The sequence below is a fragment of the Trachurus trachurus genome (genome assembly GCF_905171665.1).
Source record: "Trachurus trachurus genome assembly, chromosome: 23".
NCBI lineage: Eukaryota > Metazoa > Chordata > Actinopteri > Carangiformes > Carangidae > Trachurus > Trachurus trachurus.
Genome location: NC_139912.1, coordinates 9,343,495 through 9,367,761, shown reverse-complemented (window position 1 = coordinate 9,367,761; position 24,267 = coordinate 9,343,495). Strand labels below are relative to the sequence as shown.

At 41.4% G+C, this 24,267-nt stretch overlaps 1 protein-coding gene across 4 annotated transcripts; it reads left to right on the top strand.

The window, feature by feature from the left end:
* Nucleotides 1-955: 955 nt before the first annotated feature.
* pacsin2 (protein kinase C and casein kinase substrate in neurons 2) lies at nt 956-23,600 on the top strand. 4 transcript variants are annotated; one of them, XM_083999795.1, is made up of 12 exons: nt 956-1,104; nt 10,540-10,631; nt 10,727-10,883; nt 11,027-11,262; nt 12,955-13,110; nt 13,197-13,372; nt 13,473-13,593; nt 14,703-14,750; nt 16,643-16,773; nt 20,036-20,179; nt 22,456-22,637; nt 23,247-23,600. In XM_083999795.1, the coding sequence occupies exons 2-12, from the start codon at nt 10,575-10,577 to the stop codon at nt 23,357-23,359; spliced, it is 1,521 nt and encodes a 506-aa protein (XP_083855921.1). In that variant the 5' UTR covers nt 956-1,104; nt 10,540-10,574; the 3' UTR covers nt 23,360-23,600. The 4 variants fall into 4 exon arrangements, with proteins under 4 accessions (XP_083855921.1, XP_083855922.1, XP_083855923.1 ...); XM_083999796.1 differs by lacking the exon at nt 14,703-14,750; XM_083999797.1 differs by lacking the exon at nt 20,036-20,179.
* Nucleotides 23,601-24,267: the final 667 nt, after the last annotated feature.

Sequence of the window (24,267 nt, the reverse complement as noted above, 5' to 3'; positions counted from 1 at the left end):
TGACAGACATTGTTGATATTGGCATTGGTATCAGTTAACAAGGTCTGATTATGAATGTCAGTGGGACGGCTGCCCTACTCACTGTACCTTAGCTGCCACCTTGGTGACCAGTAATCTTCCTGGGGCCCATAAAGTACATAAAATATAACATAAATGATAACATCCAGGACATAAAATAAATACATACACTCATACATTCCTAGCATTACTGCACTTATAATAATAACACATACATGTACACCATAGACTGTAAAAAATACACACACACACATCAATTATGTATGCATAATATCACAATATATTAATAACACTATAATTATACTTTTCAGTCACTACTATCACTACTTCTTCTCTGGAGGAGGGTCTGGCGAGCGAGACTACTACTATCATAATAATAATTCTACTAATTTAAATATCAATAATAAATTCCCAGTCATTCCCAGTGAACCTATTTGAAAATCTTACTGTTGAATAACAAGGTACGTTTATACAAGGCACTAGGCCCAGTTTGATATAAACACAATTTAATACAATATATGAAGAGTTTGTTTGCAAAAGCAGATAAGTGCCATTTTGGAAAAAAATGAGCTGATGCTTTTGCTTTTTTTGAGTTAGCCTACATCTGTTTTTGTACATCTCATCTCCTTGGTCAAAGCCACTCAACTTTGATTTAACTGATATCACCTGGTGTAAATAATAATTAAAAATGTTCAACTTTTTTTTTTTAACGGAGTTATCTGCTTTTGCAAATGAACTCTTCATATATTAGTAGGGGGTCCCTGCTCCATCTCTCCATCAGTTTGGGGGTCCTTTGCCGAAAAAAAGAAAGAAAAAAACAAAACATTGAAGAACCCTGTGACACTAGTTTTGTCTTATTTTGAAAATCCCAACCGGATGCGTGGTGGCTGCTAACTGCCGCTAACTGACGTGACGTTACGTCGGTGTCAGTCAGTGGAGTCGATCGATCGATGGTGCCGCTGCTGAGCAGAAAAGGGGACGAAAAGATTTGTAAATAGGCACCGAGAGGAAGGATTAATTCTCCACAGTTACACAGAAACTCTCAGGAGGAATAAAAAGAAAAGAAAAGAAAAAAAACAGTTTCAGGTAAGTTCACACGGAAACGTTTGGCTTTTATACATTTAAACTTTTTCTTTCTTTCTTTCTTTTTTTGAAACTTGTGGCTAATTGGCTAACATTAGAGCTAGTGAGCTAACGTTAAAGTTTAGTTACTTCCCGGTGGGAGGAGGTTGATACTGTGGCTGTTTATCAAAACTTAAAACGGTTTAACTACGTGTAAGATACGTTAATGATGATGTATGGTTTATTTCACAGGCGTAAAAGTTGAATTAGTTCACTATTAACTTCACTATCTGCAACACGGTAGGTAGTAACTTGGGTATTTCAGGGTATTAGTTCAGTCCTCAAGACTTTAAGCTGGCACAGTTAAGGTCGTAGTTTTACTGAATACCGCTGTAATTAATGTCGGACTTTAGATTGTTATTGCTACGAGCCTGTACCTGAGGTAGCTTAATGTTAAATTCCTTAAGACATTTTAACCCAGCTGTTTAGCTTTTTCGCCGGGGAGTCTTTCTTTCATTTGCCTGTGTGGAGAGTGATGAAGGGCGGGGCAGGTTTCGCAAGTAAAAGATAAACCCTCCCTAGTAGTCCCCATGTCATATCATCATAATCATATCATCCTGCATGCAGAGGCTCACAGTGTTTATTATACAGCTTTTTCATTTTCCTCACATAGGAAGAAAGGGCAGAGCAGAGAAGAGTAGATCCAGTTTCTGCTGCAATGTCGCAGCTGTCTCGGCTCGGCTCGGTCCAGTTTGCGCAGTGCCAGCAGGCTGCCAAGTTCACCCCTAACTCCTGTGCTGTCATTTAACCCACCTTACATCTGTAGAACAAAAAAAACAAACATCAAGCTGCTGTGTTGGAAGATGTCATGATATTTCCTTATCTTACACCCAGATAGCCATGTGATTAATCACAGAAAACAGGACCTGCCCTGTTCCCCTGCACATGACTGAAGAGCCAATACTCATGATGATGATTATGATGATGATGAATGAACAAAGTGGAAGTTATCAGTCATCACAGTGATGCTTCCTGTCCTGACGCGGACGGACATCTACATATGTGGGGTTTTGTTGTGTGTGTGTTTGTAGGAGGAGGAGGAGGAGTGTTGTGTTGTCACTAGGATAAAAGCAGTAGTGAAAGCTCTGTGAAAAAGCTGCTGGTTCCTCTTTGCAGGGAGAAAAGATCAGGCATGTGAAATGAAATGATTGCTTCAGCAGCAGCAGCACACAGATCAGGGTTAAACTTAGAGTGGGGTAGGTCCAATTTAAGACCAAAGTGAAGGCACTGCCCTCCAGCTGCTGGTGGGATCTTTATTTGTGTATTCTCCAAGAGCACCGGCGGAGGAGTTAAAATGGTCAGGAGCTATTTCCAGCAGAATTAATCATGTAGTTCCTGTAGCCTTGGTGAGTGCTGTTGGTATAAAATGAAGATTAATTGTTCCCAGCAAAGGCAGATATCTGGCTCCTCAAAGTAGCTAAAAGTACAGTCAGTGCTGGAACATGTAGTTGATTTATTGAGCAGTTTGTCAATGAAAAAATATAACAGGAAATGTTTGAATTGTACAAAAAAAAAAGCAAATAGAGAGTGTTTTCCATATCTGCAGTGTGATTATTTGCATTTTTCAGTCTCCAATGACGATAAACTGAACATCTTTGCTATGGAAATAAGTTTTTGTTGCTTCCCTCGTTCATAGGTCTCTTCTTGGTTATTGTAAATACTGTAAAAAAGAAGAGTTTTAAATGCTTAAATCACAGTTGACATTCCTCTTTGATTTCTGCCGTCTGTGAGAGATTTACCAGTTTGAATGGAGCCAAGGTTTAAAGGTCAAAGGTTGAGCTGATGCGCTGCATTCACGGCACTTTCCTGAAAAGTCTGCAGCTCGGCCACATCACATGAGACTCACTCCGCTCTGTGTGTGCTGTGCTGTGCTGTGAACACTGTGCAGGACTGCGGCTTCCACAGGAAAACACTGCAGAATTGCCCTGACGGTGACATAAGGATCTCCCCCTTCCCCGTCATGTAATACTGAATTTCCCTCCATTATGTTCCTCTCTATGCTGCTGGCGTGTCCAGTGGAAAATGCCTGAAAGTGTGGAACAAACGCTATTGTTTTTCCCTGGCCGAGGGTTTTCTGAGCAGGCGGACTGGTCAGTTGTGCCGTGGCTACAGTCGACCCGGCGTTGATGGACCCACGGTCTCATTGTCTTGTGTTTTTGGAGCCTTGTTGTAACTTTAGTATGAGGCTCTGACGCCACTTTTTTTACAAAAAGGGCCCAGTTCCTGTGAGATCTTGTGCAGCTGTTGAGCTCACATGAGGAAGGAGGGCAGAGGTGATTGACTGACAGGGAAATAAAATTAAGCTCATGGCCATGGAAACTTCTGACCTTCAAGCTTGTGTACAGCAAGAGGAGAAAGAGGCAAAGGCATGATTGTATTTTTTGCTCTGGTAGCCCAGTCGGGATTTAGCGATGTCCTGCTGTGAAACTGCAATATTGAAGGGATAGATCAGCTCAGCTGCAACTCCCCGCCTGGGAGATATTGCAGGCGTTTATGCAACAAGAGAAGGAAATGGAAACAAAAAAAAAAGAAAAGAAAATCACCTGTTGTCACATAAGAAGTTTTCATGTGGTCAAGACTTTTGCAAAGTAGATTGCTAACGTAGAACAGCTTGCTTCACACTGTCTTCCTGTAATCTCCAATAGTAAGCATTTATACTGATGACTGAATTTCAAGAAACAACAATTATTTATTCTAACTATGGATTATGGATTGACTCAATTTGATAATGTCAGAAAGAACTGAAAAACACCCTTTTAACTTGCTTATTTTGTCCATCCCACACTCTAAAAGCAGAAAAACATTCCTGTTAAAGCTGCAAAAATGACTGTATTTGCTGATAAATGGAATTACAAAGATCAGTCAGCTCAGCAGCTATTTTAATAATTGGTTAATTGTCTAATCTTGTTTGCATGAAATTGTGAGGTTTCAGCTCCTCCAACATGAAGAAAAATTAATATATTTGGGTTTTAGACAAATGGTCGGACAGAAGAAAACATCTGATGACTCTGACAACAACTGTTACTGGTATTATCCACTACTTTCTGACATTTATCGCTCATTAAATTAATAAACAGATTAAATGATGATGAATAAGACAACATAACACAACAACTCCTCATATTTTAGAAACAGAAGCACGTAAATGTGTTTGCCATATAATTTGCAGATTTATCTTCTGGTCTTTGGACTAATGGGATTAAATGGCCTAAAGAGCTCTTTCTGGTCAGGAGACAGTAGCTCATCCATTACGACCTATAGTTTCTTTCCTGAACCATTTAAACAGCCAGAAAGAAAGACAGTGACGTGTATTTAAAAAAACCTTGCAAAGGAAGTCATGTTTTCATTTTAAGCTGTGGGTTTTTGCTCATAACACTGACGCTCGGTCAGGTGGACGAGACTGGGAGGTTTCAGTATTGGCGAGGAAACACAATGTGACAAACAGCGGTCTGTGTGTGCACTCAGGTTGGTCTCCTTGCTCTCTGCTTATGTTTTTCACCCAACAACCAACGTAAACACACAGATACACACACACACACACACTCACACAGCTTACGGGCAGACATGCATGTGCCTGTCAGCTGTGTTATGTGCTCATCTCTCTGCTCTGTGTTTCCTGTTGTTTCCTGCCTCCTCTCGGCTCCATTCATGACAGTTTCTGTGTGACAACCCCCAGAGCACTTTGAGAAACATAAACACAGGGAGGAGGGGAGAACAGACAGACAGTTTGCTGCAGAATAACACCGTACGCTCTCGAACGCACCATCATCTGTCCAGCGTTTTGCAGAGCCCCCGACCCCGTCGTGTGTGTCTTTCTTTAGTCTCGTCTACACTTCTTCTATCTGGACTCTTAAAGGTCACTTGGATCTCATGTCTGCTGCTGCTTAGACATGACTCAGGTTCAGCCTCCATGTGCTTTTAATAACACAACACACACACACACACACACACACACATACATCATCGTCATCTTACTTCTTTTGCTGTCTCACCCTCTGCGTGCCCGCCCTTCTCCATTTTAGCTGCTCCCAACTATTAACCCTCCCCTCTAACTAACTTCTAGGATACACTGTGTGTGTGTGTTTGTGTTAAAAAAAAGTGGGTTAGATGAGAAATGTCAGTGTGGGAACTTGCTCAACTTGCCAAGCTTCAGTTTAGGCATGGTAGCGCCGAGGAATGCATTTGTTCACTTCTATCTTGAGTTGTTGTCAGCAGCCAAATTCCAGCATGCTCAGTACATTTCGTTATCAGCCGTTGAGTGGTATCATTGTTACGTTACGTCCTCTCTTTCTCTCTCTGAGCTTGTGATCTAAGAATCATTGTCCAAACCAAGGCTCTTGATGAAATCATGCATTCATAATATAGCTAGTACTGCATCTTTGCGTCACTTCATATTTAGATAACAATAACACACTCCAAAATAGTAGTAGTATCACTTTCACATTGTCGACTCATCACGTGTTTGTTGCTCGTGCATCGTCGCCTTGAATTGTCCGGCGTTCTCCTCCTCCTGCAGAGTGACGGATTGAGCGGACTTCAGACCTCGGGCTTAGTCAACAGCATTGTTTACAGTTCTGGGTCAAGCCGCGTTCAATTGTTCAACGCGATGTCCCACGGAGCCAAGGGTGTGCAGACATTTGTTCCTGTTTGCCGCTGATTACATAAGACCTGCGAAAGAGCTTTTATGATGAAGGAATTCCCAACACATTGTCGTGCCCGTACAAGGTCATTTTCCATTCATGACATGTGTGTACTTGTTTTTGATTTAATTTCCAGTCATTAGATTAGAAAACCTACCTTGAAGCAGACTAGGCCCGTTCCTGTATCAACATATCACTCTGGTATCAGTGTATGAGGCAAGAAACCATTTGTAATTTCACATTTTAATTGGCCGTGTAAGTAAGTTCCCAGCATCACATGATGGTAAATATCTGTGTATGTGTGTAATGTTCTCTGAAATCACCAATAACCATCAATACAGCATGACTAGTGTGTCAAGGTATTTGGACCCATGTGTTGTGTTTTTTCAGAAGAGGAACATGACATTACTTAAAGGATAATTCCGGTCATTTTCTAAGTAACGCTCTACAGCTCTAGGTCCCCGAGTGCAACCGTAGGCCAATGGGGGCAGTTCTTCTAACCGTGACTTTGGCCTCTATATAATGCTCAAAATATCACTACAAATGCTTTGCAACATCCACCAGTTCCTTACCACACAACACTGAGTGTGAATAACTCTGTTAATATGAGAGAGCAGTGTTAACTGTGTGTTTTTATCACGTACCTCTGTTTACTCTAGATTCCTGGGTAGACCTTACTAGTCGACTGTCGAGCTCGGAACTGTTTCCATATCAAGACAAAAACGCGAGGAAAACATGGATTTAAGAGGGGGGAAAAAAGATTTTGGATGGGGAAAAAAGCAGTTACGTTCATATTGATGCTTTTTTTCCTCCTAAATCCATTTTTTCCTCGCATTTTTGTCTTTGTTGATATGGAAACAGTCCCGAGCTCGACAGTCTACTAGTAAGGTCTACCCAGGAATCTAGAGTAAACAGAGGTACGTGATAAAAACACACAGTTAACACTGCTCTCTCATATTAACAGAATCATTCACACTCAGTGTTGTGTGGTAAGGAACTGGTGGATGTTGCAAAGCATTTGTAGTGATATTTTGAGCATCATATAGAGGCCAAAGTCGCGGTTAACTGCCCCCATTACTTTGCTGTTTAACTGCAGTGTAGTGCAGCTAGCAGGAGGAGAGCTAAGTCCGGGCTGCACATATTTGGCTCAGATTTTTTTGTCATATGGTCGCACTCGGGGACCTAGAGCTGTGGAGCGTTACTTTGAAAATTACCGGAATTCTCCTTTAAGTTTTCAATGGCGCACAGACACACGCACGGTTTTGTGCTGCTGTGGTCAGTTTCCCAGCAGCAGCAGCAGCAGCAGCAGTGTTTTGTCGCCATGTTTAGAGCAGATATTTGTGGCCTGGTCCATGTGTTGTTGCAGCAGCGGCTGGTGATTGAAGAATATCAACAGCTGTTAGGGGGAAAAAGCAGTAGAGGCCAAGATGAAAACACCTGTCTTCATTCTCAGATATGAACTGTGTTTTTTATTTTATTTTATCGTGGACACGCCACTTTTTCTCTGGTAAAATCAAACCCAGTGTTATGAGTGATCTCTGTCGCTGCTTGTCTCTTAAAGCGTTAGGTAATAATCCATCCACACCTGATTCAAATGAATGTTTTTGTGAGGGCTTGAGGCAACAATAAATCAAGGTCTGGGCTCTTAACCCTGGGCACATTAACAACACAGGTCTTGACTAGAACTTGAAGATAGTAGAAAATTATACATTATTACAGTAATTGAAATGGTAAAATTATATATATTTATATAATTATTATTGTAACATTTTATTGCATCTTGGATTTTGGTAACAAAACAATGACAGGACCTAAACTAAACAATAACCTTTTTCATCATATAGTTTTTAAATCAATATAATATAATGTATAATACTTTTAGTCTGTAAAATTAGTGATCAAATTACAATGAAGTGATAAAATATCATAATTATTTTTCTCAGATATCATCTCATTCATCTCTGGTGTCAATTTGATATTTGATTTATAGCACCAGTTGTCATCGAAGCAGCCGTATTTGATGAACACATGATGCTCTACTGTACACACACATTTGTGTCTCTTGTATAAAGGCTGCGATTCAATGGGGAAGCTGGGTAAAAATTAAACATGAGGTTTTCTTGTGAAATGGTGACAGACAGACCACATCTGTTTGTGCAGCTCTTGTTGTGCGAGTTGCGTGTGTTTGATTGTTGCGACTGACCTGATTGTAAACTCCAAATACACAATTAAAGAGAGGATTGTTCATTTGCCTCCTCAGCTTGTGGTGGCCACAATACTTCCCTCTGTGCAAGTCCTGGCCTGCAGGGCACGGGCCACTGACCATTGACCAACACACACATACTCAGAAACACACTCACACACACACACACCAACACACACACACACACACACACACACACACACACACACACACACACACACACACACACACACACACACACACACACACACACACACACACACACACACACACACACACACAGTAACAACCCTCATCCTCTTGCTGTCTCAGTAAACTGAAAGAGGCCCTGTTCACATTTGGCACTAAAATGTATCTTGTGTGATCTGATCACAAGAACAGCTCCGACATAGAAACAGGAATTTTATCAGACCACAAGTAGCAACGACTCTATCAGACCCACAATAGAACAGAGATGAAAGAGACATGGAGACATTTTGTAGCTTCATTTTGTCCTGATTTCACTGAGATCATTAGTAAAAAAAAAATCCCCTGAAAATCTAGGCAAGGCATCTTTATAGCGCATTTCATAAACAATAACAAAGAATAATAGCAAAGAAGAATAAAAAAAATAGAATAGATAAAGAAATAGAAGAAAATAGATGAAGTTTAAAGTTCTTTAAAAGAGCTCAGCCATAAGCACATGAAAAGAGAAATGTGTTTAACCTCATTTAGACTCTAATCTAAATCCTCTCCATTCAAATTCAAGTTTATTTGTCACATAATTACAAGTAATTACAGTGAAATTCTTATGCACCATTTGGTCATTGTATAAAAGTACAAAAATAGTTATATAAATAAAATATTTAAAAGAATGGAGGTAATAAAATATATATTTATTATTGATGTGATGATCATGTGCAATGGCAGCGAGTTAAAATATACATCACCATAATGTATCAGTCATTTTTCAAGCTGAGTAATATTGATAAATGTGCATCACTGTGCAGTAGTTGCTGTCACTGATTCATTTTCTCCTTACTGACTAATTAATTGTTTTACTTTCATTGAACTCTAATGTTTTTCGATCGTCTTGTAGCGACTGCACTTTTTCAGAGGGACGCGATCGAATGTGAGCTGGGAAGTAAAATCCGATCTGGAGCGATTGGTGGTCACTTGAGATTGAAGCATTTAGCTTCAGCTCCGATGCGAGGTGTCAGCTGCAGTCCGCAACCGCAATCTGAATATATTTGGTTCGAGAGAGGAGAGGAGAGGAGAGAGAGGAGAGGAGAGGAAGCTCCAGGCTGAAGGGGAAGGGAGGAGAGGAATAAAGGGTTGAATAAAGAGAGGCTGTTCTGGGGTCTGTTGAGTTTGAAATGATGGATGTGGGGACAGAAGAGGGGGAGAGGAGACGAACAGAGGACTGTCTGTCGGAGCAGTCGGAGGGAAACGGAAGCTGCCCAGTGTGCGCTTCGACACAAGTTTCTTTTTCTTCCTTGATTTCAAAATGACACACACACTGACACACACAGTTCAGCTGAGTGAGACCCCCATGTGCTGTGCCAGAAACCACAGTGGTTTGAGAGATTGCGGTGATGTTGCGGGTGGCGAGGTTTGAAGAAATGAATGAAAACACCCACCTGCTGCCGAGATTATCAAACCAGATCACACACACAAACCGTCGTCACTCCCTCTTCCATTTGTATCGCTCCCCTGAACTGTTTCTTTTTTTAGCGTTCAGCCTCTTCTCAGCGATCTGCAGCTGTAGTCTCTGAGGAATGCTGTTGTGACAGCGAGGGTCCTCGAGGTTGTTGTTTTTAGATTTGAGTTTCACTGTACAGCGTGTGGTGTTGGACAGCGTGTGTGTGTAGTGGATCGATGAAAAGACGTTTCCCTTCCTCTTTGCTGTACGTGTGGAGTTCCTCAACTTTCTTGAAAGTCGACTTTTTTCTCACTGTGAACTTGAGCAGATAAAGTGAAATTCAATACAATCATTACAGTATCAATGTTTATTATGCACACAGGGTTTGTAACATAAGTCAATTTTGATCCATTTTTTAGTTCATTTCTTGTCATTTCTTTAACATTTGCAATAGAAAGTGACTTTTTTTTCCATTTTCAAGCAACTTAAATATTATACAGATTTACAACCATGTTAATGTTCCAACTACAACTGATTTTTAATAGAAGTTTTCTTCTTTTTTAATTAATTAATGATTCCTTTAAGTATTACCGGTACATAGGACTTTCCTTTTTCAATGTTTTTCAACAATTTGAAATGGAGAAAAAACATTATGCAGCATTTTGTAGAGCATTTTGCAGTGCAGCTAATTTTACTGGACACAAAAAATGTAGAAATAGATAATCAACATTATTAATATTGATTGTACGTATACGTTTTCTCTGCAGGTGTTGCATTTCCCAACCGCTTCTTCTGCACATTTTTCTCAATAAATGATTGGCTGTCGTTGCAGATATTTTATTTTATTATGTGTTTTTGTTTGAGGAACAGCTTGTGTTTTCAGATTCAGTTATTTTGTGTGTTGACAATTTTCCTTTTTATGTGTTTTATTCCAGGCCCTGCACACTGAGTGTAACTTAGGGCAGCAGCGATGTCGGGCTCCTACGATGACTCCATGATCGATGTCTCCAGTGACAGTTTCTGGGAGGTGAGACTCATAAAGACTCTTTGCTTTGCACTTCCCCGTCTTTTTTTTTTTTAACGTGCTTTTCTCACCCGACCGTCTCTTTCGCCTGTTCTCAGGTTGGTAACTACAAGCGCACAGTGAAGCGGGTTGACGATGGCAATCGGCTCTGTAACGACCTGATGAACTGTCTCCATGAGCGGGCACGGATTGAAAAGGCGTACGCACAGCAGCTCACAGAATGGGGAAAGCGCTGGCGGCAACTCATAGAAAAAGGTACAAAAACACTCTCTCTATAGCAGAATCACTACTTTTATAATAGTAAAAAGTTCCAGAAATTGTGCCCTTTGCTCTCTTAGAAAAAACAGCGCTGGTGTAAAGTATTAAGAATATTATTAATGCATTAACTCTGGCCTCAGGTCCTCAGTATGGTACACTGGAGCGGGCGTGGTCTGCCCTGTGCACGGAGGCGGAGAAGGTGAGCGAGCTGCACATGGAGGTGAAGTCGGCGCTGATGGGAGAAGACTACGAGAAGCTAAAGAACTGGCAGAGAGACGCCTACCACAAACAGATGATCGGCGGCTTCAAAGAGACTAAGGAGGCCGAGGACGGTTTCCGCAAAGCTCAGAAACCATGGGGCAAGAAACTCAAAGAGGTGTGTGAATCTGCAGTCTAGTAACACGGAGGAAGTTCGTTTTACATCAGCTGTGTCCCCAACTGTAAAGCACATGTTTATTTTTAGAAGTAGTTAACACAAGCAAATCCATCTTCAGCTCAGTGACGACCATGAACATCAATTTTATCCTTCATATCACATCACTGACTCACCACTGTTGCTCTTCGCTCCATGACTACCTGCTCACTTGACAACTAAAGGGCACAGGGACAACTGTAAACTATTTACTGCTCATTTAAATGAGCAGCTATTGCCAAACATCAGTCACAGGTGGCAACCAGTTATCCCAGACTTGATTTGATTTGTCAGTAGAAGGGAAGGAAACAGCGAGGGCCACGCAGAGGGAACTGGCACCACGTAGTTCAAAGTAAGGTCAGTGTATTTCCTACAGCAGCCTGTTTACTTGGCAGCGCTCCCGTTCCTGCTCTTAGATGCATGTACATGCAAATATTTGTGTGTTCAAAGCAACTGAGTGTTTTTTTTTTTTTGCAACCTTCAGGCTGCTTTCCCCTATTTCCTGTGTGTGTGATGTCACCAGAGGGTGGAGTAGTGGTGGTGGTGGTGGTGACATCCTGGCCTTGTCACCGCACAGGGACAGAACAATACAGTTTTGTAGCCATAGTGATTTATTGATTGACTAGACGGACGAGGGCGAGCCGCGGAGGGCAGAGAGGAAATGAGGCTAATTAACTGGTCTAGAAAATGAGTAGCTGACATTGGCGATGTCGGCAAACGTCAATAATAAACTCACAGGCTGCAACAGGACGAGGCGTTTGATGTCCGCGGGGCCTGAGCGCACTGACGTTTTGTCTGACGCTCACTTGAATAGAGACTTTGGTAACTGCCTGTTATAGCAAATTAACATGAAGGACGGGCTGTGCTGTTGTGTTGTCCTCCTATTCTAAGTGTCCTCTTTATGTCACATTGTTTGTTCAATGAGAACATGGCTGCTCTGGCCTTGGCCCAAGTTACACTGGGCACTGCCCAAGACTCGCTCCACACAAATAGATCCAGGTTGCAGCGGTCCGCTTCCGCAGTTCTTATCTGTCGCAGTTTAAATATAAACAAAGTGGAACAGGAGTGGCTCATTCCTCTTCATAAATGACATCAAGTGTTCAGGTTGTTCATTTATTCCAACATCCATGTGTCTGCAGCCTCAAATTAGGAAATGTGTCACAGTAGGAAATTCATTGTAATGATCCTAGAAATAAAAAATAAAAAAAATGACATAAAAGTCACGCTTCCGGGCACATGAGTCAACGTGTGCTGTCAGCTGTCTTAACAAAGAGAAAATAACACTCACACACGTCCTGCAGAGTTCAAAAGATAAAGCACAGATACAGCTGCCAAGTTTTTGTAGTCATATTTAGATGCAAATTAGTACAAATGTTTTACCGATGAAGAGCTGGTGGTGCTGTTTCCTGCTGCTTTTTTCAACAAGTGTGTTTATTAAAATTAGAAAATTAGCACTACAACAAATAACACCGGGGCAAAACAGAACTATCACAGTAAGGCTCATCTTCAATAAGCAAAATATGACAGAGCAACAGAATGGGATATTGTGAAGTGAAGTGTCACTGGTGGTCCAGTAGTTATCTCAGTTATCCAGAAGACAAAAAACTCTTGTTTCCTGCATCAACTGATGATGATGATGATAATTTGAATCCGCAGATGGAGACGATGAAGAAATCGTATCACTCTGCCTGCAAAGAGGAGAAGCTGGCGGCCAGCAGGGAGACCAACAGCAAATTAGAGAGCAACAACAACCCCGAAGCCCAGAAGAAGCTCCAGGAGAAGGTGGAGAAGTGTCAGCAGGAGGTGCAGAAGGTAACGAAGGGGCGGTTTCTATCACAATAAGTCATCAAAATGTTCTATTTCTATTTTATTTAAATGTCATCTTCCTCTCCTTCCAGACTAAGGAACGCTATGAGAAGTCCCTTGAAGAGCTCGACAAGTTGACCCCTCAGTACATGGAGAACATGGAGCAGGTGTTTGAGCAGTGGCAGCTGTTTGAAGACAAACGCATCACCTTTTTCAGAGAGCTGCTTCTGGAGGTTAAACAGCACCTGGACCTCTCGACCAATCACAAGTCAGATAATATGACTCTCTCCTTATAAATAAAGAAAAGCAAAAGATTTTAATCAGTTACTTATATGTTTAACCGTATCATCTGGTCTCGTTCCCTTCAGGTTCCAGACGGTCTATCACACGCTGGAGGACACGGTCTCTGCTACTGACGCTGAAGAGGACCTGAAGTGGTTCCGGTCCAATCACGGCCCAGGAATGCCAATGAACTGGCCTCAGTTTGAGGTAGCGAATCCTAAGATTTATACGAAAGAAAGAGTCTAGCGAAGGCTTAAGATGTGAAGGGGAAGAATGAGGGAGGATCATCCAGACGGGCTCTCAGTAGCTCCAAAAATAAACCCATAAATAACAAACATTAGGTCATGATCCCTCAGTAGCCTTTACTGCAGGAACTCCTAAGGGAGGGTTGTTGCTGCCGAATTTATAGGATGAATACCAGTCATGATAGTCCTATATATTATTTTGGAAGATACTTATGAGTAAATTCAAGTATTTGTTTATGTAAAGATGCCGTGGTATGTCTTCATCAGGACCAACGGCGCCCTGAGGGGCCCGGTTAGGAGGACAAGATTAATGGAGACATATGTAATACTGAAAAAAATACACGAGGGGGAAAAAGTTGAAGGGCAGCACTGATGTAGCTTTTTTTTTTTTTTTTTGCCACGTACATTAAGTTGAAGCAGGAGTTATAGTCTGGTGATAATATTTGTCGTTGAAGTGTGCTGTTTGGCAGCAGGGGTGGAGGTAAATCTGTCCTCGGCCGTCAGTCCGACAGGGAGAGGAGTGTAGTTTATGTTCATCTTCTGAGCAGGAGGTAAAATAAGAGAAAGGGAAGGAAAGAGCAAAGAGACGCTGCATGTGCTCGCTGTGCTGCAATTTATAGCGCTATTGAATGCTTTAGCAGGCCGTTCCAGTGGGGGATCTTCTTCCACTTGAAGTCATTTTCGGCCGTTTTTCTTCCTCAGAGCTGCCTGGTTTTTGGAAGACTTTTTTTATAGAGAGGATTAAAGTTACTCTGTGACAAGAGACACACAGACTCAACTTGTCAGAAGGTGTTAATAGTCGAGATGACTTCAGCAAACTAACAGCCTGGATCTCAAAAAAACAACATTGCATGCCCACGTCTTCATTACTTCTGCTCAAGCTCCTGGCTCTTTTGTGCAGGTAGCTATTTTAAAGAAGCTGAAGTAATCCACCCTGAGATCATTTCTGCTGGTTTATGTCATTGCCTCAGCCACAAACTAACCCTTACAGTGTGCATGCTGCAGTTTTCAGGATTAGATTTTTTTCTTTTATTCCCATTAACCCTGCTTCCCTTTCCCCATGTCTGACAGAATTTGGACTGGTCCCGTCCTCGCACCTTTAAGAGAAGGTCCTTTGTAGTGAGTTATGCATGCGAAGGCTGTTCTCTCACAGCAGCCGTTGGGGGGAGATCCTTTTTTATTTTATTTTTTTAAACTGATAACACTCCTTACTTGCTTCCATTTGTGTGTGTTTGAGGTGGTTATGTTTGGATCTTATCTACGAACTATAATATATCGAAGAAACACTCCCCCTGCTCTGTCCTCGGGGATGTTCACGTAGCTTTTTCCTTGTAGATATCAGAAATCCTCTCTACACCACCGCAGCTCTGACCCTCTGTTCTTTCACTCCTCTTTGACCTCTGACCCCTCTGTGGCCCCTCCTCAGTCAGCGGTGCTCTCCGTGTGAACCCTGCGCTACGTCACGTGATGCTACCACCACCAGCACCACCACAGCTCAGCAATGTCACAGTTTCACAGAGGTCATCAGCCAGAGTGGAGCACCTTTAATCTTTAAATGTTTGAGAGGCCTGATAGATCAGAGGGGTCAGATAAACACTCAGGAAAGCTTAGTATTGTGTGTGTAATTTAAGAGGGAGATAACAACCGCCTGTCCGACCGGTCCGACAATCTAAAGATAGACCTAAGTGACTAATTCTGATTAATCATTGTGGACGTAGGGTTAGTCGACCAATTTAAGAATACAGTATTATGTGACTATGACCATATGCATGAACAATAAAAATGGCTTACTTGCTGTCACACACACATACAGTGGCATGCAAAAGTTTGGGCACCCCTGGTCAAAATTTCTGATAATGTGTTAAGAGTTCAGCAAGTGGAAGATGAAATGATCTGCAAAAAGATGACACATAGTATACATCTCTTTACATTTTAAACAATATATTTTTTTCCATCTTAAAAGGAGACATACTATGCCCCCTTTTCCACAAATTAAAATAGTTCCCAGGTATCCTAAAGACATGTCTGTGACATGCTTTGGTCAAAATACCCCAAGGGTCAAACATCACAGCTCTTTTCATACTCTCAGAACAGCCCTGTTCAGAACGGCTGGTTTCAGTGCCTGTCCCTTTAAATGCAATTGAACCACTGCTTGCCCCGCCCCACCCCTTCTACTACAAGACAAACACCCAAATATATGTTAAAGAGCCTTCAAAAAGTGATATTTTCATAATATGTTTTCATAAAACCTTTTTAAAATGACAGAAAAGGACTTGCAGCAACGGTTTGGCCACCCTGCATAGTTAGTACCTAGTAGCCCCCACTTTGAAAACCATCACAGCGTGTGAATTGTAAATAACTTGTCTGATACCTTTGTCAAAGTTATCTGAGAGCTCAAGTCTCCTGGGTTTCACGTTCTTTTGCAGGCTGCTGCTTTGTTTCCCTTTTTTACTCTAAAAGTGTAGAAAACAAAAATAATTCACTGATGATGATGCTTAAAATGTTGCAAAAGAATGTTTCATGTTTGACGTTACGCCTCCTGGAGATCATTTCATCTTCCACTTGCTTAACTGTTCACATTAACGGAAATTTTGACCAGGGATGTCCAAACTTTTGCATGCCACTGTACACACACACACACGTCTGGTGGAGGGGAGCTCCTTCTTTCAGCAGGTGATGGATGCTGTTCTTGGTCGTATCTCTCATTTTTCCAGGCGTACGCTGTACTGTATGTTATGTAACTCTGCACATACATACGTGTGTGTACAGTTTCAAAAATCCAGTCAGTGTCGACTCGCAGCCTGAGAAATGATTCACTTGGTTGTTGGACTGTGTTGAAGTGTGTGTGTGTGTATTTTGCAGTGCACATCCCCCCGTCTGTCAAACACTCTTCCACTGTTCTCTGCGAAGGCATGTTTGGACCTCAAACCACAAACCACACAGTCACAGGTGAAACATCTGGTAACGTGTATCTCTATGTGTGTGTGTCTGTGTGTGTGTGTGTTGATCAGGATTGGTCCATAGACCTGAACCGAACACTCAGCAGACGAGAGAAGAAGAAGCCGTCGGAGGGCGTCACACTGACCGGCATCAGTCAGACCAGCTCGGACCAGCCCGTCCAGCCCCCCAAGACCAGCAGCAGGTAGATATCTGACCACTCGCTGCCTCACTTCTCTTAACACACACACACACACACACACAGGAAACTGGGCCTCTGTTGTCAAGACACACACTCACACAAACTTCCTTCATCTCTACGCCGCATCTTCCTCTTAAGGAATCCTTGTAAAACATTGCGTAAGGAAAAGCTCCGGGAGTGACGTGTATTTGTGCGGCCGTTCCCGCGGCAACGGTAAACATTTTACAGTGTGTTGGTTGAGAGAGCAGACAGTCATCCCAGAGAAAAAGACTGGACAGAGTAGACAGACTGCTGGTACGTAACGGAGAGGGTGCCAGGAAGAGCAATGTGGAAATATTACTCACACACACTGAGATGTTCAGTGTGTTAATGTTCGTACTGGAAAGTTCAAAGGAAACTGGATTAGTTGCTACTGAAGTCGAAAACACAAGCGCTTGGTTTCATCTAGTCCTGAGTTACAGAAAAACATATTTTTTAATAATTAGAAAAGAAGTACCGTAATTATCTGTACTTCACCACCTCCTCTGAGATTAAAGCTAAACATTATCAACAAAAGCTCGCTTGTATTCACGTGTTATCTCGAAGGCGGGATTTATGATGATTGATTTAACCCTCTAATTGATCTAATTATATACAGTATAATGCCGTCGAATGTTTACACAAGGTTTTAGAGCCGCTTGATGGTCGATGGGCTGTTTTTTAATAACTTGATGTAATCTATATAAGCTGAGATAAGATAAGAAGTTGTTTGCCCCTGAAGGGAAATCCCTCTTTGGTGTTGTGGCAACAGCACCAAGGACACAACAGTGGACTGGGTTCATTGGAAACGGAAACAAACAGCTGATTAACATAAAAATACCTTTTCATAAAGCTTTCATGGTTGTAAAAAAAGAGAAGACTTTGGAGCGAGCCCCTGTGTGTTTTATTTATTGTGTTACACTCCTCAGGAATTAAGCACACTTGGCTGTGAGTTCCCGAGTGAACAAACACTTGGCCTCTTTTAAACTCCTTCACATTCCTTTGTGGCTCGGTAATAAGGTTTTCCTTAATTTAACGTCCAAACACCTGCTGGCGGTCGGTCTGCTCTTATCCATGCATCAGCAGGAAGTGGCGCGTATGCGATGAAATCATGAGAGAGGAGTCAACGCAGGGAATGTCAGGCATGGAAAGCATCTGACCTCTGAACTTGGAAAAAGTTGAATGTTGTGCTGCTTCCCCCCCCCCTCTCCCGTCTTAACCAGCGTTTACACAGAGTGTTGCTTTCCTGTCATTTCCTACATCAGCGTGTGTGTAAGTGCAGGGTGTGTGAAGGGTAAATATGACGCAATTCAGATTCCCATGCCTGTTTGTCGACAGCCACAGAGCTCTGAGTTAAGGTCAGATATAATGACAGTATAATGGCTTCTTATTCTAGTTTCAGCTGTTTGTTGTTCAGCTTTTCTATTTTTTTTTTTATATCAACCTTTCAACACCTCTTCGGATTTTCCCTCATTTGAGGTGTGAAGCTTGAACGAACACGGTTGAAACACCCACAGGATCAAATATTAATAGAACTGTTTTGATCATTTGTTTCTTAGTTTATAAGGTCAAGTTTTGTTTGTTGACTAGAAACCATCCACGGTTACATTGTGCCCGGCCGCCTAGCGGAGCGGTGTTTGGTGTAATAACTCCCCAGGCTCAGGCTCACAGAGCATGGCATGACTGTTCAAACAAAGGTGTTCACATTTCTCTGCTTCGCGCTCTCGAGGGCCGACTGATAACTACCGCTGCTCGCGCTCCAGTAACTCTGTAAACAGGGAGTTGAAACCCTCTGTTTCCTTTTGATACAGCTCTAGCGCAAATGTTGCTCCTTGATGTGGAAAGTCGAACTGGTAGGAGGCGAAACGGCCCTAATGACTTTTTCAGAAACAGTTTGTCAGAGCGAATACGTGTCAGTCAGACTCAGGAAGTGTCTTCTCAGTGTTTTTTTTCTTACTTTGTATTAATTATGAGGTTTGTGTGAGAGCTGCAAGTTTTCGCACATTCAAGTTGAGAGTGTCATCTTTTCTGTCTGTGTGTTTAGGCTGAAACTGTTGTTTTGTTCACTGATGGTAATACCATGTTGGTGCCACTCATTGTAATCATCACAGAGGAGAACAATAATTACCGGCTCATCCATCACCACATTTAACCTCACCAAGTCCCGCCCCATTTTATTTACTGTTGCCGCACCTGTCAGACTTTTTTTTTGTTGTTGTTCTTGTATAGCTCATATCCGTGTTTTCCACTGACAGTGTTGGGACAAACCAGGGCTGTCATTTCTAATAAGGGAGACCATTTATGCAAACTTTTTGCTTTATTTATAGCCTTTTTTCAGGTTACAGAACAAAAAACACTAATTTAGTAAATAAAAAAGAAAAGAACAATAGAATAGAAGAGCAATATATATCTATCTACATATAGATGTACACTCACATATAGTATAATATATGTACTTACAACCTAAAGGAGAAAACATATTTCTACACCTGCAGACTCTATGTGCTAACTATGTGGATGCACTCATACCCACGCCCATACATGTGCACACACGCACACATCACATATCCATACTTATACACATACATTTACATTCCTTTATGCATACCGGCAAGCACACATGCATCCACCCAACAGGAAAAAAACAAACACCTAGCACATGCAGGCTCGATTTATGCAGCTTTAAACAGCCAACTCCTGTTTTATCAACTATGGTAGGAAACAAATTAAACTTAAATTAGCTTCATTATTAACTTGAAAACCTTTTTTCATGTTGAACTCTGTAACAGGGTTTTTAATATGTACTTACTATTGTACCATAACACTGCTGCTAATACTAAAGTCCCAGGTAAAAAACCAACATCCAATCTGTGTTGAAGACACTGGTTACTGGATATACATACTATATACTGTATGTACTGTATACATGCAAGACATAAAGTCAAAACTGCCACCTTAGGATACAAACAGTAACGACTTTGCATGGCCTGCTGTTTGCAGCTATATTTAAACAATTGCAAGTACAGTTGCGCAACTGCTTTGTGTTTTTGAGATGTTAATGGTCAATGCCAGCTCACATGGTGCGTCAACATCTGTATGCATCTGTTGCATCATTGTGTATGTCTGTTAAATAACAGTCAGGTGGGAAACGGAGCTTCACTTTGTCCTCAGGTCATGTTTGTCAACAGTGTGTCTGTACATGTGTTCATGTCAACAACCCATCTTTCAATGTGTCCCATGTCGTCAGCCTGACTGTGCCCACTAAAACTGCACCAGCGGGTTCGAACCCCTTCGACGACGACGAGGATGAGGATGAGGAAGAGGAAACGGCCGAAACGGAGCAGCAGACCACAGTCAACCACATCAGTGTGGAGAAAGAGGAAATAAAAACGTTGGTGAACAAGGAGAAAACTTCACTCCACCCAGCCGCAAAAACCTTCTCGCCTCTTCCTCTTCTGTCTTTTTGCTACGTCGTCGTGGATGTTCGTTCATTCATTCATTCATTCATTCATTCCCCCCCGTCTCCCGTTGTTACTTTGTCTCAGTCTCTTTGCTCTCTCTTCCTCCTCACATCCCTCTCTCCTCCTTCAGGTGGCAGGTTGTTGTGTTGCTCTGCATGGTCTCTGGAACGGCATTGCGCGCAAAAGCCATTGTGTGTCTGATCTTGAAGCCTAACAGTGCCAGGACTTGCAGAACATCACACGTGATGCGCATGGGGGCGCATGTTGTGTGAACTCCAACATGTTTCTGTCTTTTACAGTCAGATCTGAATATTGAAACGCTCACACGTCTGTTGATATACAAGTTTCATCCAGTATAACACTACAAAAGAAACACATCCACAAATACCAATTCATAACACAATTATTTAAGCTTTAAAACAGTGAGCAGATCTGACTGTAAATCATTTACAGCGGGGAAAATAAGTATTGAACGCGTCAACATTTTTCTCAGAAAATATATTTCTAATAGAGCTATTGACATGAAATTTTCACCAGATGTTGGCATCAACCCAAGTAATGCACACATACAAAGAAATCCGAACATTAATGTCCATAAATTAAGTTATGTGTAATAAAGTGAAATGACACAGGGAATAAGTATTGAACACATGAAGAAAAGGAGGGGCAAAAAGGTATGGAAAGCCAAGAAAGCAGCTGGAGTTTGTCAGTATTTAGAATGTAATCCTGTCTCCTATCAGTGCAAAGTAATATCTGCTGGTTTAGTCCTGATTGATGCCTTTTAAAAAGGTTTCTCACCACCAAGGTGTCAGACAATAAGTATTGCATGGTGGGCAATGGCAAAGGGCTGTCTAAGAGCTGTCTAAAGACCTACACAACCTTACTATTGCAAAACAGGAGTCAAAACAATAATCAGAAGGGTTCCCTAACAGTCCAGGACACTGGTGGAGAGCTTCAGACAGACCTGGGATCAGCAGGTACAGTTGTTTCATAGAAAACAATAAGTAATGCACTCAACCATCATGGCCTCCAGGCACACACACCATGCAAGCCATGGCAGTTGAGATTCCAGATCTTTCTGAAGCTCTCCACCAGTGTCCTGGACTGTTAGGGAACCCTTCTGATTATTGTTTTGACTCTTCTGTCTGAAATCTTTGGTTGCGTAGGTCTTTAGACAGCTCTTAGACAGCTCTTTGCCATTGCCCACCATGCAATTCTTATTGTCTGACACCTTGGTGGTGAGAAACCTTTTTAAAAGGCATCAATCAGGACTAAACCAGCAGATATTACTTTGTACTGATAGGAGACAGGATTACATTCTAAATACTGACAAACTCCAGCTGTTTTCTTGGCTTTCCATACCTTTTTGCCCCTCCTTTTCTTCATGTGTTCAATACTTATTCCCTGTGTCATTTCACTTTATTACACATAACTTAATTTATGGACATTAATGTTCGGATTTCTTTGTATGTGTGCATTACTTGGGTTGATGCCGACATCTGGTGAAAATTTCATGTCATTAGCTCTATTAGAAATATATTTTCTGAGAAAAATGTTGACGTGTTCAATACTTATTTTCCCCGCTGTATGTGTGTGCTGATGTGCATTTAGCGTTTCTCAATGTGTGCATCTGTCAAAGCCGAGTTCTCTCTGGTGTTCAAGTGGCTCCCCCTGCTGGATACTCAGGCTAAACCTCAATCATGCATTTTACAAAATATGATTTTGTCTTTGCTTGTTATTCATGTTTCTTTTTGATATGTCGTCTTGTGGTTTTGTTTTTTGTTTTGCATCGCACGACCTCGGCATCGTGCCACTTCCAGCTCTTGATCTTAAAGTGGCATCGAAAGCAACTTTTAAATCATCTTTGTCATGTTGCCTGAAAACAGCTGCCTGCCTTGTAGCATTGATGTCATACACACGCATGTCCTCCACTTATTTAGTAAGTTGTTTTTCAGGATAGAAATCACAAAGCTGTCTGTGGATCTGAGGAAGCATTTTTTTTTTTGGCTTTGTTTTCTTTGTACTGTTTTATACTTCACTTGGTGTTGTGTTTATTTTTCTCTCTCGCTTTTCTAACATTGAACTTTTGTTCCTGCTTCTGCCTGGCATGCTGGATTGTCCTTGTCGGTTTATGACGTCCTGAGATACACATGAAAATGCAACTTCTAAGTGGCTGTTTTTTTGTTTTTTTTACCTGACTATAAAGCGTGAGCAGTACAGAGAAGACTCCCGACTGGTCGGATGAAGACACGAGTGGGAACCCGTTCTCCGCCAACGGCGATGGGAATCCATTCGAGGAGGAGCCGGCTTCTCCGGTCGTCTCTGTCGCGGTCAGAGCGCTGTACGACTACGAAGGCCAGGAACAGGATGAGCTGAGCTTCAAAGCAGGTAAATTTAGACGAAAAACAACTAAAACGGCAAAATTTCTTTCAATCCTGTAAAAGTATTTAGTGTTTTTTTTTTTTTTTAAACAATATATTTATTAACATTTTCTTACAGACACACATACACTTGTATTTATATACATGTAGTTATATCAGAGACAGGGCTTTGGTTATATCAAATATGACCTGTATATGACCTGTTCCTCATTAACAAAGGTACCTGCTACGGTACAACTGTTGTAAACAGGAACAAAACTTAATTTACTTGTAACTAAATTACAAACAAACAATACACATATAGATCATTTGTCAGCTATAAAACATTTTGTGCATAATTTAATGAATTAATATAATTGCGGGTATTTGAACTCATTAATCCTGTTATAAGGTTTACGTAACTGACTATTTATTCCTCTTCATTGTCATTTGCTAGGTCAGTACCATTAACAAACACATGAAACAGTTCCCATATATTTTCAAACATATCCTGCCTTCCTTTTCGCATGTACGTCACTCTCTCCAAAGGAAAAGTTGTCAGCATTTGCCTCACCCAATACGCAACATTCGGGCCAAAAGCACTTAGTGTTTATCTGTTTCTTTCTACTTCTTGCAGGGGATGAATTTACCAAAATCGGCGAGGAAGATGATCAGGGTTGGTGCAGAGGCCGGCTCAAGGAAGGAGAGACCGGCCTTTATCCCGCTAACTATGTGGAACCCATCCAGTAATTAATTATCACAGATTAAACAAATGTGAAAGAAAGAAAGAAGAAAGTGGTTTATTGAGAAATGACAGTGTGGCTGGGAAAAAAGAGGAGGCTCAGCCTTGTTTTCAACCCTTTTTCTCCCTGTTGGGACCTGGAGCGGGAGATTGGCCAGAGAGGAGAGGTGACAGATCATTAATGGACCACCCGAGATATTGTTGCTTTGACCCTCGTAGTAACGAAGGTGGGAAATAACCACAAGTTCCCAGATGATTCCAGGCAAGGAAGATCACAGAAAAAAAAAATGCTGTCAGTGTAAAATATGTTACTTAGAATCCCATTTATGCTGTTACAAAAAATAATAGGTATTCAAATATATATATTAGATAAGACTCAATGAACGTTATGTGTGAATTTATATGTTGTTCAAACAAAACACTGGGATGACAGTCATGACAAATCGTCTTGCAATGTTAGCCATGCAGCCTTAATGTAATATGCAAGCCACTTTGAATTCATTTTTATAACCACAATTAATCATTTCTACCTGTTAGAGTCCAGTCCATAAATGTTTAATAAACGTTTGATCATGTGGACAAGAGAAAAAGAAGAAAAAAAAGCCCTTATATCGAGATTATTGTGTCAGGTTCAACTTGACATGTCGGGTGTAAACTAGTGCTCTGTCGTTCCTTTCAGGGTTTTTCGTTTTTCCATTCAGTTCATAAGCTGTTCTGAGTGTTTTTACAAGGAATGATAAAGACCATTAGAGCCTTATCCTGACATGGTCGCCATTTAGCTCACAGTGGGTATAGGTTTCCTCTAGTCACTGCAATTGAATGTATAATTCACTGATTTTATTTCGTCACCTGTTATATTGTTCACTTTTGCTGATGCTGGGTTTTCACAACCATCGACCCATTCACGCCTTGAACA

Coding starts and splice junctions, on each gene's coding strand:
- pacsin2 (XM_083999795.1), top strand. CDS start 10,575: ATGTCGGGCTCCTACGATGACTCCATGATCGATGTCTCCAGTGACAGT. Junction 10,884..11,026: donor GCGGCAACTCATAGAAAAAG/GTACAAAAACAC, acceptor CTCTGGCCTCAG/GTCCTCAGTATGGTACACTG. Junction 11,263..12,954: donor GGGGCAAGAAACTCAAAGAG/GTGTGTGAATCT, acceptor TTGAATCCGCAG/ATGGAGACGATGAAGAAATC.